This window comes from Meles meles, chromosome 13, assembly GCF_922984935.1.
Source record: "Meles meles chromosome 13, mMelMel3.1 paternal haplotype, whole genome shotgun sequence".
Lineage (NCBI taxonomy): Eukaryota > Metazoa > Chordata > Mammalia > Carnivora > Mustelidae > Meles > Meles meles.
Window position 1 is genome coordinate 59,433,637 of NC_060078.1, and position 23,476 is coordinate 59,457,112.

Consider the following 23,476-nt stretch of genomic DNA (forward strand, 5'->3'; position numbering starts at 1 on the left):
AACTAAGCCCAAAGTTAGCAGAAAGCAGGATATAATAAAGATTACAGCAGAAATAAGTGAAACAGAGAATAGGAAAACAATAGAAAAGATCAACAGAACTAAGAGTTGGTTTTTGAAAATGATAAAATTGACAAACCTTTAGCTAAACTAATCAAGAAAGAGGGACTCAAATAAATGAAATTATCTGTGAAAAAGGAAGCATTTCAACTGATACCACAGAAATACAGAGATCATAACAGATCACTGTAAATAATTATATACCAATAAATTGGACAACCAAGAAGAAATGGATAGATTTCTGGAAACATAAAACAACAAGACTGAATCAAGAAGAAATAGAAAATCTGAACAGACCAATAAAGAGTAAGGAGTTTGAATCAGTAATCAAAAAACTCCCAAAAAAGAAAATCCCAGGATCATATTATTTCACTGAATTCTACCAAACATTTAAAGAATTAATGCCAATCTTTCTCAAACTCTTCCAAAAATTGAAGAGGAACACTCCCAGACTCATATAAGGTCAGCGTTACCCAATACCAAAGCCAGCCAGATAAGGATACTATAAGAAAAGAAAACCACAGACCAATATTCCTGATGAATATAGATATAAAATTCTCAACAAATTACTGGCAAACTGAATTCAACAGCACGTTAAAAGGATCATATGCCATGATCAAGTGGGACTTGTCCCTGGGATGTAGGGATGTTACAACATACCAAAAATCAATAAATGCAATAAATCTCATTTATAGAATGAAAGATAAAAATCTTATGATCATCTCAATAGGTGTAAAGAAAACATTTGACAAAATTCAGCATCCTATCATGATAAAAAAAAACTCTCAACAAAGTGTGCATAGAAGAAATGTACCTCAATATAATAAAGGTGATATATGACAAGATATATGACATCATACTCAGTGGTGAAAGGATGAAGGCTTTTCCTCTAAGATAAGGAATAAGACAAGAGTGCCCACTACCAGAAGTTCTAGCCAGAACAATTAGGCAGGAAAAAGAAATAAAAGGCATCCATATTGGAAAGGAAGGGGCAAAACTGTCTCTGTTTGCAGATGACATCATCTTATATATAAAAAATCCTAAATACTCTAACCCCCCAAAAAACCAAAAACACAAAAAGAGAACTAATAAATGAATTCAGTAAAGTTGCAGGATAAAAAATCAACATATAAAAACCAGCTGTGTTTGTATATACTACTTACTAACAAACTATCTGAAAAATAAAGCAATCCCATTTAAAATAGCATCAAAAACAAAAGATACTTAAGAATACATTCAACCAAAAAGGTGAAAGGTCTATACACTGAAAACCATAAGATACTGCTGAAAGAAACTGAAGAAGATACAAAAAAGTGGAAAGACATTTTGTGCTCATGGATTAGAAGCATAGTTAAAATATCCATACTACCCAAAGCCATCTATAGAGTCAATGCAATCTCTATTAAAATGTAATGAGGGGCACCTGGGTAGCTTAATGGGTTAAAGCCTCTGCCTTCGGCTCAGGTCATGATCCCAGGGTCCTGGGATAGAGGCCCACGTTGGGTTCCCTGTTCGGTGGGCGCCTGCTTCTCCCTCTCCCACTCCCCCTGCTTGTATTCCATCTCTCGCTGTCAAATAAATAAAATCTTAAAAAAAAAAAGATGAGGTAAGTGTTGATGAAGATGTGGAGAAAAGGGAACCCTGTGCACTACTGATGAGAATGCAAATTGGTACAGTCACCATGGAAAACAACATGAAGCTTCCTCAGGAAATTAAAAACAGAACTATCATATAATCCAGCAATCCTGTTTCTGGGTATATATCCAAAGGAAATGAAATCATAATGAGGTATCCACAACCTCACATTCACAGCAGCATTATTCATGATAGCCAATACATGAAAACAACCTAAGTGTCCATTGATAAATGAATGAAGAAAATGTGGTGTTTATATATTTACAATGAAAAAAGGAGATCCGGCCATTTGCGTTAACATGGATGAAGCACAAGGGTATTACGTTAAGTGAAATAAGTCAGAAAAAGACAAATATTGTATGATCTCACTTATGTGAAATCTGAAAAAAAAAAACAAACTCCAAGGCAGGGGTGAGTTTTGTTGGACCCCGGACAGGAAATAATAGTCCCTGAGAGTAGGGCCAGGGTCATTGTCTCCTTTGCTGATCCAGGTGCCAAGCACAGGGCTTAACACTCGGTATGAATTTGTTGAATGTTATTATTAAATGCACTCTAGAAGTAGAGGTGGAGTCAAGAATGTGTTAGATTGGGGCACCTGGGTGGCTCAGTGGGTTAAAGCCTCTGCCTTCGGCTCAGGTCATGATCTCAGGGTCCTGGGAGCGAGCCCCACATAGGGCTCTATGCTCAGCAGGGAGCCTGCTTCCTCCTCTCTCTCTGCCTGCCTCTCTGCCTACTTGTGATCTCTGTCTGTCGAATAAATAAAAATCTTTAAAAAAAAAAAAAGAATGTGTTAGATTCTGAACACTGAACAACATGCTTTAATACCCTTGGGAATGAGTTACAGACTTCAAAGAAAAGGCTGGGTAATAAGTCAGTATTCTATCCTAATTATAGTTTTTTTTTTTTAAGATTTTATTTACTTGTCAGAGAGAGAGAGAGAGAGAGTGCACAAGCAGGCAAAGGCGGAGAGAGAAGCAGGCTTCCCACCAAGCAAGGAGCCCAATGCGGGACTCGATCCCAAGACCCTGGGATCATGACCTGAGCCGAAGGCAGCAGCTTAACCGATTGAGCCACCCAGGCAGCCCCCTAATTATAGTTATTAACTATAAAAACTTTTAACTTTAAAAATAAACAGCTGTATTGGGATGCCTGGGTGGCTCAGTCGGTTAAGTGTCTGCATTCAGCTCAGGGCATGATCCCAGGGTCCTGGGATTGAGCCCCACATCGGGCTCCCTGCTCAGCTAGGAGTCTGCTTCTCCGACGGCCCCTGCTCTCTCAAATAAATATTTAAAAACTAAATAAATAAAATTTTGGTTTCTGAGTAAAAAAACAAAATTAATCTGGCTTTTTCAAAGCAGCTATGAGAAATCGCTAAAGGATTCTAAGCAGGAGGGGTAACATAGCCACTTGACATTTTAGATTGCTCTGACAGCAGTTTGGAAGATGCATTGGAGGGATCGTTCTGGTGAGAAGACACAGCTATAGTGCAGTGGGGTGGGAGACAAGTAACAGTCTGGAACAGAGATAGTAGGAAAAGACAGAAACAGGGTTAAGAACTCTTTGGGAGACAGAACTGAGCACTTCAGACCCCTTCCTGGCTGGTGACTCCCAACTCTGAATAAGGATGCCTGTCCTCCAAACTAGACCGGCCTGTCAGTCAGTATCCTCCAACCACTGATGTCTTTAGTCTGAAAACAAGACAGTCAGGGTCCTGGGAGCCCCCTCTGACCCCACAGGCACAAAGAGGAAGATGTTTCAGAAAATGCTCTATTTTATGAGTGGCAGCCCCACCTCCCTCCCCTAACACATACACACATACACAGTCTTTGTCTTTATCACATTTCCAAAAGGGACCATGTGTCAAGATGTCATCCACCTCCAGACATCTGAGTCACAGAGAGAAGAGACAGGAGGGGCCCATCATATATATCAAGCTATCAAAACACTCCTTTCACTGCTTCTGCTCAATCTAGAAGGCTCAGCCAATAATTATTTAAGATTTCCTATTATTTGCAATGTTATGGGAAAGTAAATTACTGACATTCACAAGGTGGTAATCTGTTAAGAACAAGTTTTTTTTCTTTTTTTAATTTAGGATCTTATTAGCAATACATCAGCATCATTAATAGAAAAAAACACTGTTGACACAGAAACTCAAAAAACCAGCCATTAAGAAAATAATGTAGTAATCAACCACTATGAGAGAAGAATGGTTCCTCTCATTTGATTCCACTGGCAAGCCCAGGCTTATCCTGAACTTTGAGAGACTCTCTGTCCTGAGTGGATGATGAAACATTCAAGTAAAAGGTAAGAAGTTATAAGTGTGAGTTTCTGAGGGATACTGCCTCAAAAGAAGTTCAGGGGTAGCCATAGTCCTCCAGTTTACTCCAATGTTGGTACATTCCTGGGATGACCAGCACAGTTTCCTTTCGAGGAGTTTTGACAATTCATCAGCCTCAGGATTCAGGTCTTATAAAACATTCTTCCATGTTAAAAAAGACTTTGATCCACAGGAGTAAGTTTTTCATCGCTTCTCCAGCTTCTTGTACTTGGCTTCTGCCAGGGAGAGAGGGGGAAGAAGTTAAATCTTTTAAAACCAGCTCTTACAAAGATCTTTTTAGTCAGCATTTCCAGGCAAGTTCAACAATATCTATTACATTTAAAAAAAAAAACAATCTATTGCCTTCAATCTCATAATCTGTCCAAACTGGGTCCAAATTGGAGGCACACCATAAATGTTAACATTCATATTAGCTAGACAGATATTTGGATGTGCACAACTTAAGATAAGAAGTTTCGGGGCGCCTGGGTGGCTCAGTGGATTAAGCCGCTGCCTTCGGCTCAGGTCATGATCTCGGGGTCCTGGGATCGAGCCCCGCATCGGGCTCTCTGCTCCGCAGGGAGCCTGCTTCCTCCTCTCTCTCTGCCTGCCTCTCTGCCTACTTATGATCTCTCTGTCTGTCAGATAAATAAATAAAATCTTTAAAAAAAAAAAAAAAAAAAAAAAAAAAAAAAAAGAAGTTTCACACACACACACACACACACACACACACACACACAGAATTAAGAAAAAGTTCACTAAGTTCTAACCCTGTCAACAGCATCTGCTCAGACAACTCCGTCAGGATTAAGCAGGTCTACCGGCCCTGGAGTCATGGGAAGTCTTACTAAGCACAGGAAATTGCTTCTCCAGGCACTGTCCCAGGCACTCTCTGGTGGGCAGACTGGAACTCTCCAGACATACAAATGTATGTTTCCCCTTTTACTTTCTTATTCCTACATCTCACTATAGGAAATCAATTTTGAAAGACACAGAGATTTAAAAGAATATCAAATAAGGATCTTAATGTGACAGATTATCTTTTTCTTTTAAATCTTGAAAAAGGGGCGCCTGGGTGGCTCAGTTCGTTAAGCAGCTGCCTTCAGCTCGGGTCATGATCCCAGAGTCCTGGAACTGAGCCCCGCATCAGGCTCCCTGCTCAGTGGAGAGCCTGCTTCTCCCTCTCTCTCTGCCTGCCTCTCTGTCAAACAAATAAATGAAATCTTAAAAAAAAATAAATAAATAAAAATAAAACCTTGAAAAAATAAATCAAAACAAACCTTGAAATCATCTGGTATAATACCTTCTATACAGTAAGGTTCAGTCACCATTTAGTAAACTTAATTGTGGACAATGAAACTGTTAATCACCACTCATGTCAAATCTCAGTCTGTTACAGACCTCTCTCCCGAAGTAGCCAACAATTGTCAATGATGAAAATAAAATAATCTGTAAATTATATCTAAGATAAAGACAACTCCATTATTTTTAATCACAGATGTAAAAACCCAGAGCCAGTTAGCAAGCCATCAACAATACAAGTACCAGTTTCCTCATTAAAGGAAAATTAATCCTTCAAGAAAACTTTTTTTTTTTTTTAAAGATTTTATTTATTTATTTGACAGACAGAGATTACAAGTAGGCAGAGGCAGGCAGAGAGAGAGAGGAGGAAGCAGGCTCCCTGCTGAGCAGAGAGCCCGATGTGGGGCTCGATCCCGGATCCTGGGATCATGACCTGAGCCGAAGGCAGAGGCTTTAACCCACTGAGCCACCCAGGCACCCCCCCTTCAAGAAAACTCTTGACTGACTTTTCCATTTTTTAAGACATACGCATCTACATTACTAAGGATGCTTCAGCCTGCTGAACCCCAATTTTAAGAGCTTGAGCTTTGTAATCAAACAGACCTGGTTGGGAATATAGCTCTTTCACATGCTAGCTTTGTATCCTTATGCAAGTTATTTAACCCCTTTGACCAGTTTCCTCCTTCAAAGAATGGGGATAAAAATCACGTACTTATCTCATAGAACACTGGGAAGATAAAAGGGTAATACTTGTAAAGCAATAAGTGCCTGATATATATCATTAATGCTTAATGATATATAAATAGTATTCTTATTACTACTACCATTAAAAAATTAGTCTCACTAGGTTTTCGTGAAACTTAATTAAAACAGATCATCACAGGCACATCAATGTTAACTATCCTATTAACTAAGGTCAGGCTGGGGGACAGGGCACTCTTATTAGTCAAAACTGACACAAAAAGGGTTACCCAGTTTTTTGGAATATGCATCCAACTTGTAGGCTGCCTGCTCAAGTGCCGCCACTTGCTCTTCAATTACATTGATCTGATCCAGATAAGGCTGCAGTCCAGCATCTTTGAAAACGAAGACAGACCCCATGTTCATTCAGTTTCAACACAGAGTGTAGAAAAGAGTGGGAAAGTAAAAACGCTAGTGTCCCTCCAGCTCTGCCCAAGACAGTAGGTAGGGTGACATGATTCTGATCACTGGCAGGACAAACACTAGCAGACAGTAGCTAGCTGATCAGGCAGAACTGTGACCGGGACAAAGCAAGTCTCTCATCCACTAATTTTCCTCTCTTTTAAATTTCTTGCTCCTCAAACAATCCTTCCCTTACAGATTCAGTTTCTTAAGTAATCCGCTACCAAGAAAGAGTACTCTAGAGATAAGGAGCACAAATATAAGTCAATGGAAAAATATATTCTGCCAGTCTAAATTAGCATTTTCCATTTATAGATGTTCTGGTTTTCTGCTTATATAGTAGTCCTTTACAGATTTCATTGTTAAATAAATCTACTAGAATCTGACAGGACTAAAGTGATCATATCAAGATTCAGAAGCAGAAATTACCATACCAAAATATGCTAAGCCTCAAAATGGAAGAAATTCACCATAACTTTGTAATTCACTTTTATTAGAGAATGAGCTCCCTCAGGACAGGTGCCATGTTCCCTCCACTTCTCCACAACCCCAAGCACAAAAGAATACTAAATACAAACATGTTTAATTATAAAAATTATTACTTACATTTCTGATTTAAGTCCTTTAAGTTTCTACTAATGTTTATAGCAATATCTTTCATTTCAAGATACTTCAGGCTGGTTAGTTTATTCATATTTTCCAGGAGCTTATAGTCTTCACTGGTGGCTTTAAAAGAAACAGAAGATGTGATGCTTTTAAGATCTGTCATAGATCGGGGCGCCTGGGTGGCTCAGTGGGTTAAGCCTCTGCCTTCGGCTCAGGTCATGATCTCAGGGTCCTGGGATCAAACCCCGCATCGGGCTCTCTGCTCAGCGGGGAACCTGCTTCCCCCCCTCTCTCTGCCTGCCTCTCTGCCTACTTGTGATCTCTGTCTGTCAAATAAATAAATAAAATCTTTAAAAAATAAAAAAATCTGTCATAGATCACTGGAATGTGGAATCATGGGCCAAATGATAGTTCCAGGCAGGACCCAGAGAATGTCAAAGGAGCAGGCCAGTATTGATTTATGACATTTATACTCAGCCTGTGTACTCTGAATGCCTAAGCAGAAACTCAGGTAATAATCAGCAAACTATTTAAACCAAGTAAGATCCAGAGTCTTCAGAATCTTGGTTAAACAGGTAAATAATAAATTCATGTTCTAAGAAGAGAGAGGTGACAGTCTTGGTATTTCTATGGTATGATAACATGTAATCTGAAGGACTGCATCATAAATACATATAAAATCAACTAGGACCTCACCATTTCTTAATAACTCATTCATTACTGTGTGATTCTATATTGCATTTTATGTACTCCTTTTATATCCTCAGTTCCCTTCCCCATCTCTACTCAAAGCAAATGGCTTCTCCTCCAATTTTCCTGAAAAGTGGAAAATTCCACTTACATGAGTTGCGTCAACCTTTCTGCCTCACTTCAACACTTCTCTGTACCTTTTTATCTTCCCAAGAGGCAGGAGTGCCCCCTATTCTTGCCAACACGTCTCCTGTGCTCTTGCTTCCTCTTCTTCAGGGCCTCTTTTCAATCATCTCCTTTCCCTGGCATTTTCAAATTCTCTACCCTGGCAGCTTCCTCTCTCTCCAGAAATACATTCAGGTTTCTCTCCAGCTCAAAAGCACACTCTCTCTTCTGTTACACCTACATCATTTGCTCAGTAAAGCAAAGGAGCTTCACTGCTAACCCTTTTGAAAGCTCAGACTCACTGCTTCCTCTTCCTCAGCATTCACTCATGAAAACCCTTACAGCCTGGCCTCTGCCCCTATCATCCAAGGAAATTACATGCTCCGGGTCACTGGTGTTCTGCAAAGCACCAAATCCACAGCGTTTTCTCAGTTATTATCCTCCTGAATCTCTCCATAGTACCTGACCCTGTGATCTCCCTCTTTTCACAAAATGCTCATTTCCCTTGGTTGCCACATCATCGTTTTATCCTGATTTTCTCATCTCTTTCAATTCACTTTTTGTAGGTTTCTATGCTGGGTCCTTTCTCATTCATCCTTAACTGTCACTTCCCAACTTTTTCTCAGCTGTGACCCAACTGATGTTTACATGGGTGGCACATTCCTATGGGCATTCCCAGGGTGATGCTAGCTTCCTTTCAGACTCAAAAAAGCATCTGTACAAGTAAGAATGACAATCAGAGGGAAATTCATTCTGTTTAAAATTAATTTTATTGGGGCACCTGGGTGGCTCAGTGGGTTAAAGCGTCTGCCTTTGGCTCAGGTCATGATCTCAAGGTCCTGGGATCGAGCCCCACATCGGGCTCTCTGCTCTGCAGGGAGCCTGCTTCCCTTTCTCTCTCTCTGCCTGTCTCTCTGCCTACTTGTGATCTCTGTCACATAAATAAATAAAATCTTTAAATAAATAAATAAATAAATAAAATTAATTTTATTGTAAGTAAACCATTTGTAAACATAGATGTTTTAAGAACTGTGGTGAGAAACAAACTAATTGCCCTATACAAGCATTCACTGAGATATAGTTGAGGCCATAAGTATAGTCAGCTACCCCTAAGCATATTCTTGCCTATCTCATCCTGCAGAGCCTTGACTCACAACCTGTGCAGGTGACTCCCAGATCTGTTTCCCCTACTCTGATCACTCTGAGTGAGCTCACGTCTACAAGTCACTTGAGTGTCCTGGTAATATCTAAAATCAGCCAAGCCAAAACCAAAACATTTTTACACTAAACATTGTTCTGCTTTTCCCACTTCTCTATTTTAGATGATGGCACCATCAGTTTAAAACCTAAAACACCTTAGGCTGCTCCCATACCTCCACAGGCACTTCTAAATTCCACTTCTGTGGTATTCTTGCACCCATGCTTTCCTTCCCGTTCCTTTCACCATCACCCTGTCACTGACCATCATCACTACTTTTCACCCAAAAACTTGCTCATGTGTCTGAGCTCTCTCCTCCATAACCATACCCTCACTGCTAGCAAATTAGTCTCTCTAAAAAAAACCAAGGGTCACACTCTAATACCTAGGAGCCTGCACGATCATGTAAATGAATGAAGCAAGCCAAGTGTTGGCATGTTAAACACCTAAGATTATTCACTTCCTCAAAGAAGTGAAGTTTCTTAGAACACACAGTCGTCTTACCTTACCTATCATTTACTTTACCAACCTGGATAGAAATATTGGTACAGAAAATTGTTTCTCTACCATTACTAACAAAACAACACTATAAGAACAGTGATAAATGGTAACTGATCAGGTCCCAGTAAAAGGGACGAAAAAGAGTGGTGAGGAAACCATTGCATGGCACTAGTCCATTTAGAGACAGCTGCTCAGCTCTAGTCAATCACAGTATTACAAGAACAGGGAACTAGTATTGCCAAATCTTTGGAATTTTTAAAGGGAAGTAAAAAATTTGTATTCGTTACTTAGTTTTCTTGCTCAGAAATAACTTAAAAACTGATCAGACTGGGGCGCCTGGGTGGCTCAGTGGTTTAAGCCTCTGCCTTCGGCTCAGGTCATGATCTCAGGGTCCTGGGATCGAGCCCCACGTCGGGCTCTCTGCTCAGTGAGGAGCCTGCTTCTCCCTCTCTCTCTGCCTGCCTCTCTGCCTACTTGTGACCTCTCTCTCTCTGTTAAATAAAATATTAAAAAAAAAAAAAAAAAACTGATCAGACTGACAGAGAGCCTCACAAGCCCTCCCCTTCTGCAAGCCTTTTCTCATTAATTCTGGTTCCCAAATTTAGCTCACAGCAATTTCCTGGGGGAAGTGAAACAATGCTTATGAGAGGCCACAGGAGCAAACTTCACTTTTTGGACCTTTCTCCACACATAGGTTATATGTTCACCTGCAAATACAAAATGACTCAAAATTAATCATGCCCCGAAGTGTCGGTGGCCAAATCCTCAGAGCAACCTAGTAGGTTCCTAAATCTACAGGTCACTCTCCATTCCCCAATTTCATTTCTCTTTGTCCCAGTAAATAAATCTGCTTTAAGGGAACAAACTGTTCCCTTATACCGCCTCACTCACTCATCGTTTCCCCCCTTTTTGGTCAGTCATTCCTTTCACAATCCTGCTAAAAAATACACCTCCCCCAAGGAAGCACGTCTTGATCAATGCTTTTTTGTCTTCTCATACTTAGTGTACACTACTGAGGCTTGCAGAGTTATATTAGGCATTTTTATGAATTTCTGAAATTAGCTAGTGAATTTCTCCAGGGAAGGAACGAACCTTTTTCTTTCTCACTCATAAACTTCCAAAACTTCCAACAGGCATATTTCAGGGCATGAGGAGTTGGGAAGGGAGCCAAAGACCGATGCTGCTAAAGCACCTCACAGCTCCGAGAGCCAAACTACAGGTCCAGCGAGTGATGCAGGGCGGTACCCGAATCAGCCCACATCCCGCCTCACCCGTCAGTTCCCCAGTCAGGTAAGTTGCCATTTTGGAGAACATGTCCCGGCAGAGCTCAGTGATGTCAGCCTCAGCCGGCTCCTTTGCTTCCTCAGCTGTCTCCACGGCGGCATCGTCTGAATCAAAGGAGAACGAGTAAGTGTCTCGCCCTACATTGGGTCCTAATCCAGCCATGGCACCCTCTCCCCACAGCCTCACATTCCTTCACCTGTCCTCGTTCGATCAAGTCGGCTCCGCTCTCCCTGTACCATAATTTCAAATCCCTCACGTTGTCCTTGCCCCACCTGACATGCCAATTCTGCTCCCTTGCACCCGCCGTTGGCTCGGACCCGATCCCGTGGCCAAATCTCACCTCAGTCGTCCCGTCAGGTGCGCCCCTCCGACCTGCTCGCCCCCGCCAGGTGAGCCCCCAGCCTCCTGCCGGACAATTCATCCCCAGCTACTCTACGTACCTCGAACCGGCTCCTCTCTTGGGGTCGCTGGTATACCCTCGGCCGCCGCCGCCGCCGCCGCCATGCCTGGCCCCGCGCTGCTTCCGGTTGTGGGATGCCCGCGCCTGCGCACCGGGCGTGCCCCGCCCACCCCGCTGTCCCCACCCTCCCCGCCCTCGTTCGCAGACCTGGGATACTTCACCTCTCCGCTGAGTCCTGCGGCTTATGGGGAGTAATAACAAAGAGTAAGCTTAAAGCTGAAATTGAAGCTAAAATGAGCTATCCTAAATCGATCCGTTGTCATAGCCGCGATGTCTGGAACTGAGAATGCGCTCATCCCCGTCACTAATCTAGTAAAACTGACGACCTATATGGGGTTAGTTGAGCTCTGGTGGCCTGATGACCAAAGCCACAAGGACAGGTTATCCTCTTCCTAGGCACTTCCCACCCAGGCTGGTATTCGTTGCCAAAGACTTCTAGGAGAACCCATGCTTTTGAAGGTAGTCTCACCCAGCCTTTGGGAAACCTTCACTCATTGACCCCTGGGCTGAAATACTGGTCGTTCCAATGTCTTGGTGAAATAAGTGATTTGCCTCTTTCTCTTTTCTTTTCTTTTTTTTTAAATTTTTTAAAAAGATTTTATTTATTTATTTGACAGATAGAGATCACAAGTAGGCAGAGAGGCAGGCAGAGAGAGAGCGAGAGGAGGGAGCAGGCTCCCTGCCGAGCAGAGCGCCCAATGTGGGGCTCGATCCCAGGACTCTGGGATCATGACCTGAGCAGAAGGCAGAGGCTTTAACCCACTGAGCCACCCAGGCGCCCCTAATTTTTAAAAAAAGATTTTATTTATTTATTTGACACAGAAAGAGAGAGATCACAAGTAGGCAGAGAGACAGGCAGAGAGAGAGGGGGAAGCAGGCTCCCTGCTGAGCGGAAAGCCCGATGATGATGATGATGATGATGATGATGATGATGATGATGATGATGATGATGCGGGCTGATCCCAGGACTCTGAGATCATGACCTGAGCTGAAGGCAGAGGCTTAACCCACTGAGCCACCCAGGCGCCCCGCCCCTTTTTTCTTAAGGTGCAGGTTGGCACCTACTTCTCTTCAGCTGATACAGTCTTTCTGGAAGAAAGCTTTGTAACTTTTTACAGCTGAGGACACACTCGGGTTATCTTGATTGCATTTATTCACGAGTCTCCTGGGTGTATAGAGTGTAGATGATGGGATGGTGAAAAGGGTGGGAAAAGGGAATGGATGAGAAAAAGCAACTGGGGAGCAAGGCGCAAAATGAGAAAGAGGTAAAGATCACAGGGAAAGGGAAAAAGCATACATAGTGGGACTTGGGACACAGACCTATACACCCCAAATCTTGGTGTAGAAGTTTTTAGTCCTATTCCTATCCTATTCCTAGTTATTTTCCATCTCCCCCCTTACCTCCCACATCCTACACCACACACACACACACACACACACACACACACACACACACACACACACACACACACCAGCTACCCCTCATGCCAGCATAAGGGCTACCTTACTCTTTTCATCCTGAGGACCAGATCTCCCTAGGTCACTGTCTCCACTCTCTAAACAGTACAGTCATAATGCCCACCATTTCAAATCATTCCTATGAGCCAGAAGTTCTTGTTTCAGCCCCTTCACATTGTCACTGCTGCCAGTCGACCTCTCCTGGCAGGGATGAGTGTTCCAGCCCAGGTATAAGAATGGGTCACAGCTCCATCCTCTCTTCTTTCCCCTACAATCCCAGAAGCAAATGCAAAGTCCTGATTTTTTGAAGGATTTTTATTGATAGTCACCAGAGAAACCCATATGTCCTTTGCAAAAATAGGATCAGAGCCCACCACATTTTATTCCAAAGACCTTTGAATCCTGAAGTCATTTCTCTGATTCTCTTCAGGCTCCATCTGTGTCCCTGTTTACAGCCCTGTCTGTTCCCAGAGGTCAGTGGAATGTCATGAGCAGCCTCCTCAACTGAGCCTTCATGGTCTTTGTCCTGGATGGAGGGATCACTCCAAGTTCTCTGCAACACTGTAATCTCCACAGTGAGAAAGTTTCCTCTCCCCCAAGGTTTCCCTTTCTCTTTCACCTGGAAATTCTATGGGGAAGACCAAAATCCCATGGGTGATAACAGCAGATCTCTAGATGCACAAAGGATAAATTTCACTGACAAATAGGAAGACATCTAGATAATGCTGCCCTCTTGGCTTCTACATTTTTCCCAGATCATGGCTATCCAAATGCCAAGTGCCTAGGGAACATTACCCTCCCTCCCTTCATTCTGTTTGTTATTAACTTTTTTTTTTTCATCACAGTAGAGCTGGGAGCACAGGGAGTGAGGGGCCCAGTGGGAAATGTTACTTCAAAGAGCTGCACTGAGCTACATGGCTGCACACAGAAACACTGAGTCACAAGCTACTAAGCATGATATAAGCTACATGTAGAAACCTTGGTTCAAAAGGCCAAACCCAGGGTGGGACTCAGCAGTAGCAGTGGAGGGAACTTCTGCCCTAGAAGTGGAAGACATGTCCTGAGGATGTCTCTGGGGAGGTAATGAGAGAGGAGCCTGCTGTCTGATGCTTTAGGCCCCCTCCCGCACCACTCTCCTGCCCACCCTGGACTCCCCAGGGGTCTGGAGTCACAGCTGGGGTTGGCTGTTGTTGCTCCCAAATGTCTTGATCCCCCTGTTGGAAGAAAAAAGGACAAGTCATTTGAAGGAGGAGTCTGTGTCCCACTTCCTTTTTTCTAGAAAATCTGGATCTGATTCTTCAACCTCAGAACGTCTCCTGGAGGCCAAGGCAGCTCTCAGGCCAGAACAACCAACTTCAGGCCTTCCTTCCACCCCTTCCCTCCACTGAGGGAACATGGTGCCCCAGGAGCCTGAAAACAGGCTCTTTCAAAAAATGCTAGAACACTGAAAAGAAATAAAATAAAATGAAATGGAAAAAAATGTTTTGCCTCTACCTGCTGAGTAGAAAAGATGGTAGGTAAAGTTCAAATGTGGGGCACCAAGAACCACCAGGTGAGGGGCCACTCACCGTGCCTGGGGAGGAAGCTAGCTGCCCCTTCCTCTCCAGTATCTTTAGTTTTGAGCCCACAGCATCCACCTGGCACATGACTCCTTCCAGAACAGTCTCCAACTGAAGAACTCTCCTTGTGAGTCTGCAGGATTTGAGAGAGACCAAGGGAGCAGAAATAGGCATCTGTGGGAATAAGCACCTATAGGGGCAGGGGAGCCATTATGATCTGTGTCTGGATGGGTGCAAAGAAGGTAAGGCCCAACCTTGTAGGGAGAATTAAAGGGGGACAGAAGTTCTCCCCGGGCTAAGACAGAAAATTAGAAAGTTGAGAAAAAAAGCTCAGGGTAGAACATTACAAACACACTCAGCCCTGGACCACTGGTTGCACATACATGCAGAATTCTTCTCCTGAAACCCAGCCACCTGCTCTGGTAGCCTCTGGACCCAACTCGTCTGGTGGGCTACTCGCAATGGACCGGCCCAGGTTCTCAATCTCGGCGTTGAGGGCCACCTGTTCAGGAAGTCAGAGAGGAGATGACCCTGGGAAGTAATCAGCTCCTATTTCATCACTTGCTTTCATGGGCTCCCAAGACCAAGCCCTTGGGCTTTAGTTCATGCTATTCCCCTTCCTTCTCAAACTCTAGAGATAAAAAGGTCAGTATGGTGGTGCTAGACACAAAGCTGGCCCCACCTCTGGGAGGGAATCACCTGCCACAGAAACAAAACTTGAGCTCTTGGAAGCCTTGATTAAGAAGACCCTCACGAGAAGCCAACTCTGTTTGGGAAAAGAAGAATAGTAGTAGAATTCCTGCCACTTTCCCTCCTGCCCTTGATTTTTGGGTCTACACTGGATAGGGATGAAGCAGGCACAGCAGGGACAGCTAAGGATCCGAGTTTGAAAGCCCAAGGAGAAGGCAACTCTTCAGAAAGAGTTATCAGGGATTCTCAGGTAACTGATGTTTTCCCAAAACTGTATTTTAGAGAAGTGGCTTTCAACCTTGGCTATGCACTGGAATCAGCTGGGGAGTATTTTAAGTATTGATGTCTGGGTCCCTCACTCCCTCAGAGATTCTGTCTAGGATATGTGACCTGAGTATGAGGATTATTTGAATCCCCACCCCCACCCCACCAGGGTATTCTAATGTGCAGCAGTTTGAGAACCACTGTTCTAGAGAGTTCTTTACTGAAGCATTTTCAGTTCGGATTTGTTTTCTGGGTGTGTTGGCAGGGAGGGGAGAGTGAGTGGTTTTCTTTCACTGCCTCTCCACCGACCAGCTGGGCTCACCCTCTTGTCCTCCAGGTCCTGTTGCATTTGTTCTTGCTCTTTCTTGTCCAGGATGTGATTCCCATCTTGATCAAACCTGGTGAAGGCGGCTGTGAGCTCAGTGATTTCATGCTCTGTGTGCCCAAGTCTGGGGAAAACAGTATGATGAAATGGCTTCTGACCTGCTGTGGCTGTGATCTCTCAATTATGAACTCCCCACTTTTTTTCCAGACTCTCTGACTCTTGCTCTCTGGGAAAGAATGGGACCATGTGGGAAAGCCAGGATCTCCAAGGTCTGGCAATTTTACCCCCAAGAAATTGTTTTAATCGATATCTTCCTTCTCTTAGTCCTGCTGACGAGGTTCAGGCCCTCCTAATGTTCTATAGGAATTATTGCAAAATCTCTACCCCTAAATAACCCATCCCCCCAACTGCCACTCCACTGGCTTCCCCTTTACCCTCTTCCCCTGAAATCCATCCTCTGTAATGCAACTACAGTAAATAATCATTCTAAAGTCCAGGTCTAAATACACCCCTTCGCTTCTTAAAATCCCTACTGAGCACCCTATTCCTTGGACAGAATGGTGGTATTCAAGGCCTTTCCCAATGTAGCCCTTGTTTATTCCCCTGATCTCCTCTCCTCCTATCCCCCACTTTTATTTGATACCATAACAATGCTTAGCTGCTTATTACTCCTATACATGTTGTTCAACTTAACACCTCTATGACTTTGTATATGTTTTCATCTCTTGGAATGGACTTCCCCTGCTTGTCTCCATGTAGGCTATTCATCCTTCTGTAGGTATTCATACATCACCTCTTCCAGGAAGCCTTCCCTTAAGCTCAAAAATAGAATTGAATACTCTCTTTAGTTTGTGCTCCCTCTCTTCTAATCACTTTTTTGTTGAACTTGTTCTGTGATTCAGTTTATTTGCTTATAGGTGTATGAGCTCCTGGAGAACAAAGATTTTGTCTAATTAATTGTGTGCCCTACTCACTGCCTGGCTAACAACTGGTGCTTACAATATATTTGTTCAGTGTTTGTTCATATATTTACCTGGGAAACAGGAAGGCTAAGAGAATAGGCCAGTGTTTGTTGGGGAGCACAGAACCAACTACAGAGTTTTGTGGGAGTAAGAAATGTAATGTAATGATGGAGAAATTATATTATTATGTTAGTCCTAAGAGTTGTTTAGTGAGGTCCAGAATGTTCCAGAATATGGTCAGAGACGTTTAAACCAAGGGCACAATTCTGAAGGTCAGAATCAGAGATCTATAGGCCAAAATTAAAGGCCATAAGCCAAGGTCATAGGCCCATTGGCCAATATCAGAGGTTTTTAGGCAAAGGGTATATGTTCGAGGGCCAAGGACTTATAGAACAATATCAGAGAAGGTTGGATCTCTGGTTGCTCACTCCCTCAAGGTGTTGGTGAAATCCTCAAACTGGATCTCCTGCTCCCCACCCTGCAGGACCTTCTGTACATCTGAAACCTGCTCTTTCCTCAAACGGAGCCTCAGTAGGGTCTTGTTGTAGCCCTGGAAGGGAAAAGGAAACAGGTACCAGTTCCCATAGCTTTCTCATCATCCCCTGCCCTCTTCCCCACCCACAGAATACCAAGCTTCCAGAGATAAGTCACAACTACACAAGGGTGGGCACAGGGCCCTACACCAGTCAGGAACAGACCAGGATACAGAGCCTTGGACCTCGGCTCTGACTCAGATGTGTGGCTCAAGGATACTGAGTGGTTACCTGTTTCAGGAGGTCAGAAAGTTGCAGCTCATCCTTCTGTCCAGCCAACTCTTCCTTGACCTCTGAATATGTGTCATTGATGATGGCCAGGAACATGTTCTGGAGATAAAGCGGGGACCTGGGTCTGCTTTCAATTGGAGCTCTGCAGCCCACTAACCCCCACATCTAAGGGCCCCAAGATCCCTGTTCAGCACAATCCTGATAGGGATGGATCAAGCTCCCTCATCCACCTGCTCTCCTCACTCGGTAACCTGACTACAACGGTACCCCACCATACGCAAGAGCTTACCTCCATATAAGGAACAACCATTCACTAAGAGTACAGTTTTGCTATCTTTATCATCTAACCCAAATCTAACCCGTCCACCCCTAACCATGATCAAATAAAGAAACCTACTGGCTTTGTTAATACATATTAAACCCAGATCTTTCCTAGTTGACAGAGAGAAAGAGACAATATAAAGCAATGGTGATAGAAATAGCCAGTTAGTCCTAGAGGAAGGAGAGAATAGATAGAGAAGCTTCTAAGTTCAACCACTTCTATTCATGGGGCACATTTATCTCCCTTTCTATCCTTGGAGAATAAAGGTTTCACTTTACTGGGGAGCCTGCAGATTCCCTGACACTCTGCAAATTGCCTGACTGTGCTAGCAATATTGAGCACACTAGCCAGCTCTCAGAAGACCCAGAGCTCCCCCACCTCATTCTCCACCCATGGTTTGAGACACCTGTCTTAATCCTGAGTATAGAACGTGGTGGGGGAGCAAAACCACCCTCAGGTCCTTTATGTCTCCACCCCTCAGGATCCCAATTCCCCACCTCTCAGAGGCACCCTTACCAGGAGCACGAAGAAGACAAAGAAGACATAGGTGACAAAGTAGGCAGGTCCCAGGATGCGGTTGGCATTGTCAATAGCATTGTAGTCAAAGTCCCCAAGGATGATCCGGAACTGAGTGAAACTGAGAGACAAGGTTCTGGGCTTCACCCAGAGCCTAATCATAACCCTGACCCCTATTCACACCCCCAAACCACTTTCCCAATTGCGGCTCTTCGGTGAACTCAGACAAACCTTTCACTGTACTTCCAAGCTGATAAAGACAGAACGAGGTACAGATATACTTAAGCACACACACCAGAGCTTTTGGAGATCCTCACACAGATGCTTTAACCACAGACATGCCTGCACACGTACACCCAGCTTCCCCAAGGATACACACACCCCCAGAACCGGAGGGTGAGGGCCAGGGAGGAGTGAAGGGGCCAAGATACACACATGCACTTGATGAAAGTACTAAAGTTTTCCACTTGGGTTCCAAAAAGCAGGTAGCCGAGTTGGGCGTAGGCAAAGAATACAATGAAGAACATGACAGCAAAGCCCAGGATGTCCTTGGCACAGCGGGCCAGCGTGGAGGAGAGCTGTGTCATGGTTTTGTTGAAGCTGATGTACTTGAATATCTGGAAGGGCCATGTTGAACCAAGCAGTTAAGGAAGAAGAGAGAAAAGCTTTCAATAGTCCACTCCAGGGACCTATGGAGGTCATCAGAGTTGCCAAACCAGACCAGGAAAATGAGACAAGTACTGAGGGAGGGAAAATGAGTGCCCAGAGGTGTTCCTGGGGGTGAGGGGTCCCAACGTACCTTGATCCAGGCAAAGAAGAGGTTCACAGCATTCATGTTGTTGTATTGTGTCTGCCAGAAGGCGAGGAACTCAAAGTCAGCATACATGTTTGGCTGCTGCAGGAGCTTCCCCATCAGCCGATTCACCTCAAGGGTTCGGAATATGTGGAAGCCCACAGCCACAATGGATAGCTGTCATCACAGAGGTCAGAGGTGTCAGAGAAGTCAGGAACTCAAGGGAAGTTCAATGATAAGGTCCTAGGGAAGAGCTGGGGTAAGTCAGTCAGGTGGGGGAAAAAAATACTTCCCTTCTGAGTTGTTGACTATTTCAGGTTCAAATGGAACTGAATAGGGTAATGGGGGAATGTCTTAATCCCAAGGAGAAGGCTATGGAGCCAGTAGTAAATATGTAGGTTATAAAAGATCACGGAGAATTGGAGCCAAGTAATTTTATTTCTCCTGACACTTCCTAGCATTGGTCAAGAAATTAATAAGTCCTGTTCATAAGAAGAAGAGAAAGAGAAGAGGCAGAATATTTCAATAGAAGAGAAGAGAGAACATAGGGGTTCCAAAGGGACAGGTCATAAAGGCAAAAGACAGAAGAGGAACAAAATAGCAAGTACATAAAGAAAGGGTTCACAGGTCAGCTTGATCACAGGTCAGAGGGAAAGGGCATTTGGGAACAGGGTTTTCCCAGGAGCTGAGCCAGGGGAACATCAGCCTCTGGCTTTGGGAGCTTTAACACAGTGACTTGAGTAGAAGTCATAAAGAAAACTTGACACTCCAAAAGGAAGAACTTGGAGACCCTAACAGCATAGAGCCCCTTCCTCCTTCTAATATATCCCAAGTATAAGATATCTATCCCTCACCAAGATAACCACCAGGTCCAGAATGTTCCAGATGCTGCTGAGGTAACGAAGCCGGTGGATATGGAGCTCCAGAATCTCCTCTACCACATAGTAGAAGATGAAGATGCAGAAGATGACTTCACAGCCAATGATAAAGAAGTCCCAGGTGCTGACATAGCGGATCAGCTTAACTGTGCGAATTTGCCAGGATGGGATGGCACCTCCTGTAGCTGGAAACTCTACCACCAGTCTGTGGGAGGAGGGGAAGGTACCTGGTGAAGCCTGGACTGGGATAGTTCTTCCCATCCCCTCTCCTCCACACCCCCACTATAGGGTACAAGTTTAAGGAAGGGTCTCAAGCATAGAAAGGTACCAGGAACCATGGATGGAGAGAAAATAGGGAAAGGGGTCCCACCTCAAAACACAGAAAAGATTTATGTTAGCATTGTAGACTGAGAAGTCGATGAAGACCACGCGAGTGCCCCTGTCCAGCCATAGGCCCTCCTGAAGGTCCTGAAGTGCCTCTGCACTGGCCTGCCGAGATCCTGGAAGGTCCAGATAGTAGCCACCTCCACTATAGCTTGTCAACCGGCCCCAGTGAGAGGAGCCCCCCAGCTCATCCTGTGAATGGTATGTCCACCTGTCACAGAAGAGGCCATCTGAGCAGAGAGGTCTGAGCCAGTCCAAAAGCTTATCTCCTAAGGCAAGGCAACACTTTATGATTGCCTGGACTTTATAGTTTCATATATATTATATATACATTTCACATATATTATCTTGCTTGATACTAACAACTATGTGAGAAAGGAGGATAAATATTATCCACATTTGAAAATGAGGAACCTTAAGACTCAGAGATGTCTGAGATAATCCAGCTAGTTGGTAGCTGAACTGAAACTCAAATATAAATCTCCTGATTTCTCATGATGTCCCCCAAAACTATGGATGACAAACCCATGCCCCACTTTTGATCCCAGACTGAGTAGTCCACACTGGGGAAACACCTGGCTCATATAATCCAGAAAAGACCCTTTCTGCTCTTGTGGTTGTGCACCTGGCTGCTTCACCCCATGATTCTCTGATCTGTCCCACAAATTTCCTCCCTGGGTTCTTCCATCCTTCCCCTTCTTCCATATCTTATCCATTCTTTTCCCCTTTCTTTCATAATTCCTTATCCATCCTCAACCCCTTGCTTCTTCCCCTATCAGGTCCAAGGGTCAGACTTTTCAGTAATGACTTAAGTGGCAACATCAGTGTTTCATCCATGCTCTATACCTCTAAGAACATCTGGGCAAGAAAGGATGCTTTCTCTGGCAGGACTGCCTCCAGAGTATGGCAAATATGACTGCTATCTGTGTGTGGAAATGAGTCTAGCAGCTATGGGTCTGTTTGCTAATGTACCTTCTCTGTTCCTGAGTGACCAAAACAAAGATCTCCAAACAGTCACAGATGGGACTCCAGAGAGATGCTCCCCACCTTCCACTCCCCCAAGGCTCTTTAAGACTAAGTGGAAATGGTTCCCAAACCTCAGATGGTGGCTCAGAGAAGCAAGCCCAGCAACATTGGTGGGGGGACTCACTCACGCTGTGCCATTGAGAGGCCCAAAGGGGAGACGCTCTTCCTTGTCTGGAGAATAGACGTCGTAGCAGCTCAAAATGTCCTCACGGAAGTCCTCATGGACCACACAGGAGTCATTGCGTACCCTCAGCTGCCGTAGCCTTGGAACCCCCAGCAGCAGGTTCTCATAGTAGATGAAGGAGTGGGAGCCATGGCCCAGGCTCTGGTTGTTGTACCATTTGGTCCAATACAAACTGTCCAGTAGTGGGCCCTGGGCAAACTAGACCACAAGCTGGGTTGAGCTTGACCCTGCCTCATCCTGACCTTTATTCTTGGAATGACATTTGCCTTCACTTCTTGATTTTCCAGCTTGTCTCTAATCTGCTTCTGTTAGACTCCTCAGCTGACCTGTGAACCTTGACCAGTTCTTGACCTGATGTGGTACTATCCTTTATTCAAAATGCATTTTGAAGTCCAGCCTTACTTCTGACTCTCAATACTAATTTAACTACTGGCTTGACTTCCTGACCCATCATCCCAGTCTCTCATCTACCTTCACCTAAACTCTAGTCTGACCCGTTGATTCTTGCTTGACCCTTTTACATAGCCTTGTCCCAGAATGATCTGGTCTCTGGATATGGCCTGGTCTACTGTCTGACATTCCTGAGGCCTGGCCTGTGACTTTATGCTTCAGGCCATTGAAAAGGAGAGGGGAGAGGTAGAGGTGATCTCATACTCACATCCCAGAAGTCCGCCATGCTGCTGATGGCCTGGAAGGAGACTCCGGTGTCTGACGGGGTATGTAAGAAGAGCTCGGACATCACTTTGGTGTAATAATAGGCACTGGAGCTTGTCATTCCATAGGTCACTAGAAACCAACCCAAGAGACTGTGTCCTGCTCACTGTTTCCCATATCCATTCTCCAGAGGAGACAGGAAAGCCTATTTGCCCTGGGGCCAGAGATGGCTACCTAGTTGGGACCCCATTGGACCCACTCCTAGAGTTGGTTGGGAAGGCTAATAGGGCATTGGGGAAACCAGGGAATATAGTAGGCTACAAGGTCTCCTCCTCTACTCTCAACTTACCTCAGAAAGACTGAATTCCACTCAGAAATTATCTCTTCATATCGTCATTCTGAAAATTCACTTTTGTCTTCCTAAACCAGCTTAAATTCCTATTTAAAGAATTTAAATTCCTTATTCCCCAGAACCAAGATATTTCCATCTGCACCAGGCAGTGCTTCCTTTCATTTGTCCTATATCTATGCCCTTGGGAAAGTACCTCTGAATTCTAAAGTACTCCAAGGCCCAGGCCAAACACATTACAATGGAGATGTGGTCTCCTGGATCTTGGAGTCAATGACTCTACAGTAATGGGAATAGGGGTAAGGCATAACACCTCTGGCCCCAGGGCATCCTGATGGGCACAGTTGTCTCCTGATGGAAGGACTCAGAGCATCCCCAGATCAAAAAAAGACCTGACCTTTGCCCTGAAGAACTGACTCTTCCTTAACCACCCTAACCCATACACCCAGTCTAAAGTTGGCTGTCAATGGAAGCTATTAGTTTTCTAAGTTAAAATTCTGTATTTGAAGAATATAAGCCATTTCTTTTATAGATTGTTCCCCAATTTAGATTTGCTTGATGTTTCCTTGTGTTTAAAATCAAGTTATACATTTGGCAAAGAATACCCAAAAAGTGATGTGTGTCCTTCTCAGAGCTTCCTATCAGAAGGTACACATCGTCTAACTGTATCACTACTAGTGATGTTAAACTTCATCCCTTGTTAAGGCAGTGTCTTCCAGCTTTCTCCAATGTAAAATTATTTTTCTCTTTGTAATTAATATGTATTTTGTGAGGAAATACTTCGAAATTGTGTAAACATCCTATTACTCATCAATCTTTTACCTACTAGTTTTAATATCCATTAATGACTTTTGCCTGATTATTACTACCATGGTTGTTGATGAGGGAGCAAGAGGCTGGCTGAGGACAAAGCAAAAGCTGGCACCTTGCACCCCCTCTCCACCAGCTCCCCTCAGGCACCACTGACCGCCATAAACGAGAAACAAA

The 23,476-nt window shown here is 44.1% G+C and overlaps 2 protein-coding genes across 3 annotated transcripts in view; both read right to left on the reverse strand.

The window, feature by feature from the left end:
* Positions 1 to 3,749: 3,749 nt before the first annotated feature.
* Positions 3,750 to 11,435, reverse strand: BLOC1S2 (biogenesis of lysosomal organelles complex 1 subunit 2). Its single transcript, XM_046028039.1, has 5 exons — positions 11,342 to 11,435; positions 10,889 to 11,005; positions 7,064 to 7,183; positions 6,286 to 6,390; positions 3,750 to 4,248 (listed from the first exon to the last, which is right to left on the reverse strand). Exons 1-5 carry the CDS (start codon positions 11,403 to 11,405, stop codon positions 4,217 to 4,219), a joined length of 438 nt encoding a protein of 145 aa, XP_045883995.1. The 5' UTR covers positions 11,406 to 11,435; the 3' UTR covers positions 3,750 to 4,216.
* A 1,720-nt stretch (positions 11,436 to 13,155) lies between these two features.
* PKD2L1 (polycystin 2 like 1, transient receptor potential cation channel) overlaps positions 13,156 to 23,476 on the reverse strand; it is a 33,318-nt gene continuing 22,997 nt past the window's right edge. For both annotated transcript variants that reach the window (XM_046027310.1, XM_046027311.1), the window contains 13 exons: positions 22,145 to 22,272; positions 21,431 to 21,684; positions 20,263 to 20,487; positions 19,869 to 20,097; positions 19,021 to 19,191; positions 18,657 to 18,838; positions 18,222 to 18,342; positions 17,384 to 17,482; positions 17,048 to 17,169; positions 15,655 to 15,781; positions 14,762 to 14,880; positions 14,388 to 14,511; positions 13,156 to 14,033 (listed from right to left, as the gene is read on the reverse strand). In XM_046027310.1, coding sequence (XP_045883266.1) covers positions 13,860 to 14,033; positions 14,388 to 14,511; positions 14,762 to 14,880; positions 15,655 to 15,781; positions 17,048 to 17,169; positions 17,384 to 17,482; positions 18,222 to 18,342; positions 18,657 to 18,838; positions 19,021 to 19,191; positions 19,869 to 20,097; positions 20,263 to 20,487; positions 21,431 to 21,684; positions 22,145 to 22,272 — 2,075 coding nt within the window. In that variant the 3' untranslated portion in view covers positions 13,156 to 13,859. The remainder of the gene's footprint in view (positions 14,034 to 14,387; positions 14,512 to 14,761; positions 14,881 to 15,654; positions 15,782 to 17,047; positions 17,170 to 17,383; positions 17,483 to 18,221; positions 18,343 to 18,656; positions 18,839 to 19,020; positions 19,192 to 19,868; positions 20,098 to 20,262; positions 20,488 to 21,430; positions 21,685 to 22,144; positions 22,273 to 23,476) is intronic.